We start from the raw sequence: 13431 nt of genomic DNA, 5'->3' as shown, positions 1-13431 counted from the left end.
TTCCTGAGGACTTTAAAGCTGTACCATGGAAATAACCCTATACTTCTCAGACAAGAGGGTTTTTTGTTTTGTTTATTAAACAGGACAATTGTTGCCTTTTTTCTTCTTTTTCCCTGGGTGCCTATCACCAGCATAAGGAATGACAATCAGAGCTGTTCAACAAGAGACTAGACTTGCCTTTTCTGGAGGCATTCAGGCAGATCTGGGGGTTGGCCACCTGTTGAGGAGGCTTTAGAGGGAATTCTGCCACTGAGAGAGTTTGAAATGAGTGACCTTTCAGGGTCCCTTCCAACCCTGAAATTCCAAGATCCTTGGAAGGGTTACAGCTGCAATCTGAATTGGGAATATTGTCTTCCATGACATGGGAATCTGGGAATTTCATGTATTGTTTTGGGAAAGGAGCTCTCTTCCCTTTCTTTCTGTTTAAACCCTGGTTTTTGTTTAAAATCTTAAATTGGGAATACCCAAAATGTATTCTAAGCTCAACAATGTCAGCAATCATTTGAGCTTGGCAGTGGTTGACTTCTATTTAATACATTTTCTCATGGCCATTTGCAACCCCAGAACAGTTTATAGCTTCAAAATAGTAGAACAAAACTCCAGAGGCCATGGCTTATAAATCCACTGGTCTGGCACATAAGTCCCAATGTACATTCTGCTACCTCTGAAGACTTGCCCTCTTCATCACCAGCCTATGTGAAACAGTACCTGATGTTAGTCTTTGGCCAGTGCCAAAAGAAGTGAGTGGATAGAAAAGGAGTGACAAGATAGAAAGAAAAATTCTTGAAGTCAAGGATTAATTCAAATTCACACCATGGGAAAATCTACTAGGCACCCAACACTGTTGTTATATGTAATATGGTACTGTTTACAGTAGTCTATTTTGAACCTCAGATCTACTATGTAATACTAAGCAAGGTATTTAACCTCTTAAACTCCATTATCCTCAGTTATAATATGGAGATAACAATTCACCTCTCATATGCTAACTACTAGCACAAATTTACTAGCATTATTAGCTGCCACAATTATTTTAAACTGACTTGACTTGTATTTTTATTGAAACTTGTTTGTGTGTATGCATATTCACATATGAATATGTGCACATGTTTGTAGAGGCCAGAGGTTGAGATGGGTATTTTCCTCTATCAATCTCCACTTTATGTATTGAGGCATGGTCTTTCACTGAACCTGGAGCTTGCTGATTTGTCTAATCTAGTGAGCTTGCTCTGGGGATTATTTACCTCTGCCTATCCATGGCTGGGATTACAGACATGTTGCCATTCCCACCCTGCTTTTCTATAGGTCCTGGAAATATGAACTATAGCACTCATGCTTGTGCCTCAAGTACTTTATTGACTAAGCCTTCTCCCCAGCCCTGTGTATTTTTAAGTACTCAAACTGAGATGTAACAATCCAAAGAAATCTAGTTTTCTCATAATTAAATACCATGGGTTATTTTAAAAAGCAAAGTTTCAGACACTTAAGGGCAAGCCATTTGAGCACACTTGGGAAAGCATAGTCTAGTCTCATCTGGTGACACCTGCACTGGGTAGTGACACCTGTACTGGGGGCTCTGGTGCGTGCCCGCATGCAGTGAGGCCACAGAAGAGCACACAAGCATGTTTAAGCTTAGGTGAGACATGAACAGTGAGGCAAACTTTATTCTCACTTGATGAATCTGATGAAATGTCTTCTAGACTTTTGGAAGGCATTTTCCTAGCAGCACTCCTTTCCAAAGTTCTCAAAACAGGGCTGTGTTCTTCTTCTGAACCTGTTACAAGACAAAACCGATGAATGCTGCACACAACAAAAGCAAAAAACTCCTCTGTCACCATAGGACACTGAAACTACAGGTTAAAGAAAGAAATTATACACCAAGGCTCCCCTACTTCACAAAAGAAATTAAAATATCTCTACTACCAATGGGCTCCTCAAAAATGCTTTTCCTGATTATTTGAGAGCATAAACCAACAGAACTGAGGTTACCACGTTAAAACAAAAGTGTTGAGTTATTCACACCTCTATTTTAGGCACATAATTTACTGAGCCACAGTTTGAATCTTCACACTTAACATTCTAGTTTTTGAAGACAGACATGAAATGATTTGGGGACATTAAAAAATGTTAGCAGAAAACCACAGAAGGCAGAAGTCAGATGTTTAACATCTGTGTATGGTTGAGCACTCAGATGGGTGAGTTCTTCAGACCAATAGGATCAGGCTTTCAAGATTTCAAGACTTCAAGATTGAGGAAATTGTGTGCTAAAAAAGAACACAATCAACTTTCTAATTAACTAAAGCATTTTAAGGGGTAAAGAGGATTTCATCATTTTACCAATGCATTTAGATCTTTACATTATATTTTCATTATATATAAAGACTTTTTATAATTAGTATATGTAATGTATTGTGTTATATTTATGTATTATTATGCACACATTTACAACTAAGAGAAAAAACAAAGAGGGCATTATGTAGTAACAACAGTTCTTAAATACATCTAAACTGTCCTTAATGTAAACACTGAAGACTCCATCATGGATAAGTTCTGAGTATTTTGATGACTAGAAAAATCACAATCATACAGACTTCAAAAATATGAGCTGAATCAGCAAATGATCCAATCAATCAATCAATCAATCAATCAATCAGGCACTCAATCAGTGAGCCACTTCTCTAGGCACTAATTTTCTGAAATGCATTCCAGATCTGCCCAATGTACCTAATATTCATCCTTCAGCAAATTAAATTCAGGTTGCTTTTTGTTCAGAGGACACAATTACCCAGTATTTCCAGAAGTATGTGACTGTGACACAGTCCCTGTCACTCCCAGGAACACATTAAAGTAGTAGTTGGCTAAGATCTTAGTCACAAGTACAGCATGTTGAGCTGTTCACCAAGTCTACAATACCCTTAAGTAAGTTTCTTCCCCAATGTATTCGATTACTGCCTGCCTGTTAGTTTTAAAGGCTATAAAAACCATGAGTGACTCGTAATTTTAATCATATACTCTTGGATTCTCCCTGTGATCAATACTGTTTCTTACTCAGATAGGTAATCACTGTTCAGTCAGTAAGATGTTAGTTTACTGCAAAAAATGGTTACATGCATTACACAAAAGTTTCTATGCTATGTGCAAATTTACAAATCCCCTACAGGCCAGTTTACCTTCCAAACTCAAAGGGTGGTTTAGTAAGAGAATACCTCAATGGAGTTAGTGGGATGGTTTCATTCTTGTGTATGTTTTGTTTTAGAAAATGTATCATTTTTCTTGTTTACTTTTTTGATTAGCAAGATGTATTAAAAGAGCTTAAGCTTGATTGATTGGAATCCCATATGGATCCTTAGGTCAGTGGTCAAGAAAAGAAGCCATCGCTACTTGCCAAAGAACTCATGCCTCACCAGCCAATCACTTGATCAAGCTCATCTACTTCCACTGACACTGTCGAACCAGAAAGAATATGATCAACTGCAGCTAAACAGCTTTGGTTAAAATGTTCCAGCCAGAGAGCATCCTCCTCAGCTTCCTTGCTCTAATCAGGTAACTTCACATTCCAATTTGCTCTGGGGTTTTTCTGCCAAAATGCCCAAGAGTTGATCAATACCAAGACAAACCCGATGATATGGGCTTGGTTAAAAGCAGAACCCTCAGTATGCTCTAATGAATGTAGCCATTGAATAAGAGCCTTCACAATTTAGCCAAGGCAGCAGGGCCAGGTGATGCCCTTAGGTGGGATCAGGTGAGTTCATGGGACAGAAAACATATTTGAGAGGGGGAAGATGATTTTTCAGATAAATGGAAAGAGAGAGGGAAGACATATGGGGTGGAACACCCGTAACACAAAGCTATCTGAGAAAAGGGAAGTTTATTTGGTCCTCAGGACCAAAAGGAAGTTGCATTTGGTCCTCAATGTTAGATGCACCTATGCTAAATCACTGGCCCTAAATGGTGAGTTTGTGTCCATCTGTGTGGTGCTTTCTCAATGTGACTCTTACTAAGACTAAGTGAGGAGTGTCAGCTAAGAAATTCTAATTATTTCCAAGAAAACAACTGGTGTTAACCCCCTAAAACGTTATTTTAAAATATTGTTGGAATCTAAAAGTTTTATAAATTCTTGTAAGAAAGCTCTTTTTATACAAATCATTCAAATAAAGACTATAGATCAAATGGCTTTTTCTAATTAAAAAAGAGTTTAAGAGAATAAAGATCAAACAAACAAAAAAGAATATCATTATGGGGATATTAAATTGATCTCAATCGTTAAAAAGTCATCCTTTACATATGTATAGAGTAAAAATACCAAAACACTCACTGGAAGTATTTCTCCAGCTCTCCCCATTGGAACTGCTGTTCCCATCTGAGAACTCAGATTCAGAGCTTGCTTCTAGTCTTTGCTCTTTCTTTTGTCTCTTATATGGTGTTGCTAGTACTGATTCAACTCTACTAATTTTTGTAGGTTTTCCTATTGTTTCTAGGAGAGCTGTGTATTGCTTATTTCTGGACACAACATCTTCTTTAGGAGCTTCTTCAAAGCTGGGTTCCTGGGGAGCCCATGTTCCTCTTGCAATAGCCCCTTTTCTACCTCTGTCCTCTACAGATTGTACACTTTCAATGATCCCTGTTTTATAGTCTTCATAAAGTTCTGAGCTTTCAGGGGGCCCACACCCACTTGTGTAACCCTGAACAGCTATTGATAAATCAGTCACAGCTTCATCTCCTCCTACTAGTTTATCACACTGGTTAACTTGAGATTCCAAACCATTACTCTTAGCTTTCATTTTAGAGGTTCCTGTGGCATCCAGATAAAGATGGGACATTTCCCCCAAAAACCTGGCTTGTTCTGCGTGTGAAGGCTGCTGCTTCCTAGTATCTTCTTTAGCTGACAGCTGGGGCAGACAAGGCCCTTCAGACACCTCTTTTAGAAGTTTCTCAAAACCAGTATCAAAGTAACTCTCAGTTACTGATGCAGCCTCAGCTTTCTCTACAGTTTCTTGTATTTCTTTAGGATGGAATTCAGAAGCAAGTTGCTGGGACACCTCACAACCACCTGTTACAGCTGATGGAGAAATAGTTTCTGTATCCTTCTCATCTTTTGAAGGGGAAGTTTCTAGTGTCTCCTTCCACAGTTTTTCCAAGCCAGCCCTAAATTCAAGGCTCTCTAACTTGGGTGGAATAACCGTTTCCCTCACCATCTCTGCCACTTCCTGAAGTAGCTCTTGGCTACTCTGAGTTACAGTTGAAGCAGGTGACCTAATGAGATGTTCTAATGGTGACATTCCAGCAGATAAATTGGATCCACCTTCATGAGCTGTACCAGGTACTGTGTGAAAGGAATGGAAGTCCTTCTTATTTGGCACAACAGCATCTGTAGCAGGGCTCACTCTCTGAGAACTTGAGGGTCTATCTCTTTGCTCTCTCTCAGGAAGCTTGGTTTTCACTTCTCCGGCTTCTCCAAGTAACTTCCATAAAACAGAATTTATGTCAGTCATTGCTGGTTTGGAGGGAAGAACAACTTTCTCTATAACCTCTGAAATCTCCCTCTGAGAAGGCAATATGTCATCCCAGGATCCAAGATGAGTGTCCTGAGACAAAGTCATATCTGCTGGAGAACTAGAAATGCCCTCAAAAGAATGGGAAGGCTGAGCCAAAGGAGGAGACCTTTCTACAACTGCCTGAGGCACACTTTCTGTGCTAAAACGTTTAACCTTCTGCACAAGAGCTGTATCTTCTGAAGTCTCAAGACCCTGTGGAAAGGGAGCTGTTATCTCTCTCTGATTTGCTGAAGGACTGTGCTTCTGTTTGATCCACTTCTCAAATGATCCTCCATCTTTAGATGGGGAGCTGGGTCTAGCAGTTACAAGTTCCAATGGCAACTGGAAGGGAGTGAGTGAAGTTCTAGTTGCTTCATCTGCACTAGAGTTCTGTTGAGCCTTTGGGAATGTTGCTACTTCATTTAGATGCTCACTGGGGATCTTCTTGGGCCCTGTGGCCTCTTCCTCATCCTCAGACCATGTCCTATTCTCAGAAACACCTAATTGGAGTGCTTGTTGTTCATGAACTTTCTTGCCAGGAGTCTGGATTGCTGGCAACGTGCTTTCTGCCAGCAACTTCTGTAACCTGTCATTGAACGTGTCTTTAGAGACTTTAGGCAAAATGCTTGTTTTCACTATGGATTCTTGAATTTCTTGATCTGAGTCATCCTTTTTCTCTTTAATTACCGGAGCAACATAACATCCCATATTTTTTCCCACATTTTCTTTTGATGGCTCATTTTCTACCAAATGATATGTGGACCTTCTGGGTGGTTTTCGTGGAAATATGGTCTCATCTGCTGGTGCTTGGAGTGTGCACTCTGAGTTCAATTTCTCCATCTCTTTGGCTGCTGTAATATTTCCCTGTCTTAAATGCCTCCCTTCCTCTACTTCATGGATATTTTCTCTTGACTTCATGCTGTCAAACTCCTTGGATTTTTGGCTATTAAATGGCATGGACTTCTGTTTGTTTGTTGCAGTATTATTATCACCTTTATCTTTATTGTTTAGATTAGCTCCCAGGCCCCAAAACTTCCTCAAATTCTCAAACTGAGAATGACTATAGACATGTTCTGTGCTGGGTTCATCCATTCTTTCTCTTAGGGACAGAACTTTAAAGTTGGCATTTAATTTGTCAATTACAAATCTGTCTTTCTCCAAAGAAGAGTGTATTTCATTGCCAGTAGTTTGAAGCAGAGGCACTTTATTTGATTGGTCAGCTGAAGAATGGTTTTTGAATGGACCTGACATTGGGGGTCTGGTTGTTTTAGGTTCTTTTGAGGAATAAAAACTGGAGAGATGGGGTGTTTGGTTATCCTCATCAAAGAGTGCTTGTTTAGCAGTGACTTGACCATAGTCACTCTGGCCTGGAGATAAACTTCCCATGAACATGACCTGTGACTTCACAGACTTGGATGCTTTAGCAGAAGATGGCCCCTGGCTGCATGAAGAGGTGAGTTCTTTTGTCTTTATCTTAGCATCAGCCTTTTCTCCTTCCCAAAAGGATATTCTGTCACTCACTCGCTTGTATTTCTCTCTCAGCACTTGGCTTTTGGGACCCTCACCAGCTTCTTTTTGGCCTTCAGGCTTTCCCCAAGAAGATCCACTGTCAGCAGTACCCAGTGGCAGCCCACTATTCTCTGGTCTTAGAGACGCTTTTAGGATGGAAGTATTTCTGGTTTTGATCTTCCCCTCCACATCAGCTTTCAAATTATGTTCTAGAACCATTACTGAAGAGTCAACATTCACGCATGTGCTCCCTTTACTTTTCTGGGGCACATGAAACTTGGGTTCTTCTTTACTGCTAGTATGCTTAGAGTTCCATGGAACTTGTGGCTCTACTTCAGATCTTTTCAGAGAACTGAGGAGGTAGCTACTGTTTGGAGTGACTGTCCCACATCCTCCTCCTATACTCTCCGAACCTTGGCTACAATCCATACTTCCAAGCCTTTGACTTGGGATTCTGTAGCTTTCAAATGATGGCAATGTATCTGGACCCTCCTTTGAGGCATCTTGTTGGGATAAATTTGCAGTGTTATATTTGAGAAGGACATCACTGTCTTGGCAAGTTTCAGAAAGTTGCATATCTCCTTCTTGGAATGTCGAATCAGACCTCCCAGGCTTCAATTTAATTTTAGAAGATGGTAGGACCTTTGAGTCATCTTCTTTTAGACAGGTGTTGTCTGCCATCAGGGCAGAAATAATCTGTGGCTTTGAGTCTGTTTGCTGTCTGACATCTATCCCATGGAGATTCTGGAGGGATGACATACCATCCTCTGAATGAGAACTTCGGTTAAACCAGTCTAGCACTTTAGATATGGAATCATCAGTTGTCTTCCTTATCTCAGTAGCACATGGACCTGAGTGCCAGGATGTCTGAGCATTGAAAGCCATGAGAAGGGGCTTACCTTGCTGATGGTCTCTAAAACTGTGATCTGATGTCTGAGATGGCTCGGGTTTGACACAAGGGGTCAGTTCATCTGCAACATAGAAATGCTTTTCTAAGTAAGATAACACTTATAAGACCATTATTCAGTCATTTATATTCTCATTGAAAATGAGCACTTTCTACAATATCAGCTAGTTATACCACTATATTTCAGGGAGTTTGGTATAAGATCATTTAATTGATTATCCTGTTGAAAGAGGTATGAAATGGGAAAGGAAGGCAGATATAGATCCCTCAGAGTACTGTGGAGAAGTACTTGGGAAATGTCTTTGGAGTCCATGGGTTATGTTTTTAAAATCACATGAGTTTTACATTCTGTTCCATATTACATTTTAAGGATTAATCTTCTCCAACTTCCAAATATTTACATAGAACTGAAAATCCAGGAAGGTATGTCATATTGACTTGATGACTTTATTCATCCCATAGGAAATTGTCATTTACTACAGAGGTGGCTTTGAGGAGCTCAAACTGAAGTTATTTCAGGAGTTAGAAAAACAACTTTCAAGTAAGGCTAAACAACAAATTCTTTCCAGAACACTTGGGTAAGACAAGGAGAAGATTCACATTCCTGGTCCTGACTCCTGATATATTAAATCAGAATCTCAGAAGCCAGGGCCCAAGAATCATGACAAACAGCTGTCCTGGTGATGGGTCTGCCTGCTGGAGTTTCAGGACTCTAATGAGAACAGCCTCCTCCATATTTCCCATTTTCATTTTGCTATTTGTAAGTCAGAAGTTACTTCTGTAAGCCAAGTCAATTGAACTGGTTCCTTTTGTTAGCTAACTAACAGCTAGGGCTCTAAAGAAGGGTGTTTGCATTCTTTATGAGCCTGAGTCACACGGTACACAGTATGTCCATCTAAAGGAACACAGGCATTTATAAGAACTCATTAGCATTTACTTAAGATAGTAGTGAAGACTCAGACACTCTGATACTTGTTTTAAAATGCTAAACTACACAGTGCATGGAGAGGGGTGTTCCTAATACAAGACGCTCTAAATTTTTATGAAGTCAGCCACATTTTCAGACCCAATATCATATCAATTTATAAAAACAGATCCCATGTCAGTTTATTAAATGCTTAATTTTAAACAGCTCTGACTAAAAGTAAAAACGTAAGAGATTTGCATAATACTGATACACAGTGGGTATCAGCTTCCTTACTGAAGTACATACTGTGTCACTGAATATTTGTCAATAATTGTGAAAGTCTTAAAAATTGTGTGTCTGTTAACAGACTAACAATGAGGGAAATGTTGGTGATAAACTCATGCTAAAAACAAACAAACAAAAATGTCTTGGATGTAGGGGTTAAAGATGGCTCAGTGGTTAAGAGCACTGGTTGTTCTTCCAGAGAACCTAGGTTGAATTCACAGTACACACATAGTGGTCCCAAGCCATCTGTAACTCCAGGTCAGGGATTTGTCCCCTTCTTATGGCCTGCGCACCCTGGTACACGACATGGAAGCAGGTAAAACACTCATATACATAAAAAATTGAAAGTAAATCTTAAAAATAGAAGTCAGGGTATTATAAATAAAAGTGTGTATATGGGGTCAGAACTAAATAAATTCTAGTGTGCTTGTATAGAGTAAATATATCATTATTCATCTAATGTAAGGTTGAGAACCACTGGTTTAAGTAAATGCCTCATGATTACATGCTAAGGTTTGATCCACCATTAGTAATTTCTTTCCATATGGATTTTCTCATTGCTTGAAGAAACACTTGTTATTTTCTTAAAAGAAGTTCCATTATATTCAAATAATCTAAACATGCAAAGAGAAAGAAGCCTTGTCCCCTAAAAAGTACCAAACTGTAGGGCTAAGTTAACATACTTCAGAATTAACCTAACAGAAAGAGAAAGAGGTAAAAGAGTTAGAAACTTGATTATTGCTGTTTTAAAATCTTATGACTTTAAAAAATTATCTTAGGATGGGATGAAGACTTATTTAAGATGGGAGAAAGTACACAACAGTATATTTCCAATTTATGTTTTTCAAGTTCCAGGAATGATGTAATCACCTAGAAGGTACATGAGAAAATAGTTTTAGGGACACCCCTCCTCACAAGTGTTCAAAGTCTGTTTTATCAGTCTTACATTAGGTGAATAATGATATATTTACTCTATACAAACACACTAGAATTTATTTAGTTCTTACCTTCTATACACACTTTTACTTAACTCAAAACATTGTCATTTATACAAGCGATTAATTTGTTTTGGTCTTTTTGAGGCAGGGTGTCTATTATGTAGCTCTAGATGTCTTGGAACTCTTTATGTAGATCAGGCTGACCCCAGACTCATAGATATCCTCCTGCCTCAGCATTCTGAGTACTAGGACTAAAGTCCTGAGCCACCATGCCTGGCTGATTTCATTATTATTATTATTATTATTATTATTATTATTATTATTATTATTATTCCTATTATTCCCTAAGATCAAATGCAAAGAAACTCAAATAAGCTAGACACTGAACTAGTCTGGTTCTTTTAGCAATGGTGATGATTTAGTCACATCAATGATCCACAGCAGTTACTTGAATTGTAGCTGGGATGCTTAAAGGAATTCATTGTCTTCTACAAGGATAGCTGGCCTGGTCATCTCAAGCAATGGGGTGGGTCAGCTTTTGTAACCTCTTACCCTCAGGGATTTTGGACAATTCTGATTCACCTCTTGTTAGATAGGGTGATTTATCTTGGTATTCATTGATGATAAGTGAATTCTCAACAGGCTGTGGTCTTGTGGGTAGAATGTCTGAGTGACAAGGGAGCCCATCACCTAGAGCAGTCCCAGAAGACATTGGCTGGTGTGTTTCCATTTCTGAAACACTCGAGTTTGACACTGACTGGTAAAGAGGCAAATGTTTTTTGTGGGAGGGCTTTTGGTGATCCTGAAACTCGTCTGTGCCCCCTGCATGTTCTGTTCCATTTTGCAACCTGTCAGACTCTAAAACAGTAAATTCTCCTACTTCCTGGCCAAGGGCAGGCCGAGGACTCTGAGGAAGTTTGTCCTTCACCGCAAAAAATCTCACATGCTTTAATGGCTCCAGCGAGTTCGTGGATGAGTCATCTTCTAAAGAATGTTCCTTCTCAGAAATTCTCTCATGAATGGTTAGGCCAGGTGATATGGTTTTGCTTTTTGGATCAAAGCTGTAATTTAAACGGAGTGTTTCTGAGTCCGTGCTGCTGGAACTGGAGTTGCGCTTTAGGATCCCTCTTGGTGCTCCTCTGGCATTCAGGGAATCCCTCCTTTGGCTAGGAAAAGACTGGTTGTTGTCTGTCTTTAAGTCATTTGATTTGTAGATCAATTTCCTGGCCTTGGGGATAGGAGCTTTGATTTGAGACCCATTTTCAGGTGCCGGAGACACAGGTTGCTTTGGTTTCTCAAACTTTTGACTTGAAATATCTGGGCTATATGTCTTCTCTTTTGATTCTGATGATTCACCTGAAAATTAAAACATGTTAAGTAATATATTAAGTGGAGAACAACTCTACACTTTAAAGCTTTAATCTGTATTCAGTAAACACTATGGAAACATTAAAGATAATTAAGAGAAGCCCCATAAATGCAGACCTAATGGAGAAAGCATACAGCCTCATGCATTGGTACACAGACAATTTCTACAGTAATAACATTATTCTATGACACTACAATGCTGAACACATGGCATTATACATTTGTTCAAAGCCATGGAATGTTTAACACCAGGAGTAAACCCTTGATGTCAACCATTGACTATGGATAATAAAGATGTCCCATAGTAATTCATCTGTGTGGTAGTCTGATTGTATGACTCCCACTCAGTTGAACTGTTTGGGAAGGATTAGGAGGTGTGGCCTTGTTGGAGGAGATATGTCACTGGGAGTAAGTTTTGAGGTTTCAAAAGACCACCTGTTCCCAGTTAGCTTTCTCCCTCTCTGTTCTCTGCTTTCCAATAAGGTATACTCTCTCAGCTAACTGTTCTAGCACCATGCCTGATGCCATATTCCCACCATGATGATCATGGGTTCACCCTTTGAAACTGTAAGCAAGCCCCCAAATTTAATATAAATTTCTTTTATAAGTTGCCTCAGTCATGGTGTCTCTTCACATCAATAGGAAAGTAACCATACTTTATAGTTACAAAAATATAACACTATGATGGCAGATGCTAATCATGACAGAGGCTACATGTTGTTTGTGTATTATAAAGTGTACCCAAGGGGAAACATATTAAGACAGAATAATTGAAGGCCCTGGAACATTGTCCAACTATTTCTCATCCTAGACTGACTTTTAGTGAGTGACAGCTTCATACAGTTGCATTTGAAGGGATAGAATTATCTAGCACTTCCATAAGTGACAAACGTAAATAAATCAAACCACATACTTGATCAAATACTTCTGAGCAGCAAGCCTTATTGTTTCTTCCTAGAGTAACTTTGAATTCTTTCCAACCTTTTTTAATTTTAAACAGACAATTATGCTAGCACAGGGTAGGCTTGCAAGAAATACTGTTATGTGAAAGACTACATGCCTCTGGTCCAAAAGTTTCCCATGTAACTGATGAAGGAACTCAAAGCATGAAGGTCACCTAACAATTGGCAGCCCCAGGGCTGGAATGCACAGACATACAGTTCCTAATAACTAGACCATGGACACAGCAGCAGAAGAAAACCATCAGGACTTCTCACTTTCTCTGGGGAGTTATTTTAGTGAAAGGAACTCTGAGCATTTCCCCCAGTGCAGGGATAACAAGGATAAAAATAGCTAGTCCAGAAAAATAATATTTACCCTCTTTTGAAATCTGAAATAAACCAGCTTTTCCAGTTTTTGACTGCTCATTTTTGGTTTGTTGTGGTGAGTGATCTTCTGGCAGCTTAGAGTTGTTAAATGGATTCTTCCTTTGCTGGGGAAAAATGATGTTTATTAAACTTGGTTTAAATGTCATAACAGCAATGCAGAATTAGCAAATGCTTATGATCTCACATGTTTAATAGCTTTAAACAGTCCAACCTATTATCTGGCATGTTTAATTTGGTTAGCATAGTACTATACATCATGGGAAAACATAGATAAAATTATATGAAGTATACACATTGCCAAAGTTCTTTGAAATTATATCAGAAGCACCCTTTATTGGTAAGAATGATTCTGAATGATAGCAAAGACCTGGCAAGATAATCCTAGGGTTTTTTTGAACAGGTTAGATTCCCATCAGGTCTTTTCCTACCATGCTAGTCGCTATAGCAGATTACAGCTGTTTGGAATAACCTCAATCACCTTGAAGTGTTTTGCAGGTGTTATGGCCAGTTCCAGTAACAGCAAAGGTATAAGTATATGAAGACTGGGTTTTATTGTTGTTTTCAGATGGGAGCTTCCTCTACAGTCCGTAGAGTGGTTTTGGGTTCACAATATTCCTGTCTCTGGCTTTTCATATTAATACAAGACTAACTACAA

At 39.1% G+C, this 13431-nt stretch overlaps 1 protein-coding gene across 9 annotated transcripts in view; it reads right to left on the bottom strand.

Annotated features, from left to right (window-relative positions):
* The window catches only part of Sytl2 (synaptotagmin like 2), a 57628-nt gene that overhangs the window by 23173 nt on the left and 21024 nt on the right, over window positions 1-13431 (bottom strand). For 5 of the 9 annotated variants that reach the window (XM_051192218.1, XM_051192213.1, XM_051192214.1 and 2 more), the window contains exons 5-8: window positions 12766-12880; window positions 10633-11436; window positions 4316-8014; window positions 1673-1774 (exon numbers count right to left, since the gene is read on the bottom strand). In XM_051192218.1, coding sequence (XP_051048175.1) covers window positions 1673-1774; window positions 4316-8014; window positions 10633-11436; window positions 12766-12880 — 4720 coding nt within the window. The remainder of the gene's footprint in view (window positions 1-1672; window positions 1775-4315; window positions 8015-10632; window positions 11437-12765; window positions 12881-13431) is intronic. The other 4 variants (XM_051192219.1, XM_051192222.1, XM_051192220.1 and 1 more) reach the window with 1 other exon arrangement.

This window comes from Phodopus roborovskii, unplaced genomic scaffold (genome assembly GCF_943737965.1).
Source record: "Phodopus roborovskii unplaced genomic scaffold, PHOROB, whole genome shotgun sequence".
Lineage (NCBI taxonomy): Eukaryota > Metazoa > Chordata > Mammalia > Rodentia > Cricetidae > Phodopus > Phodopus roborovskii.
This window is presented reverse-complemented; position numbering and strand designations above follow the sequence as displayed.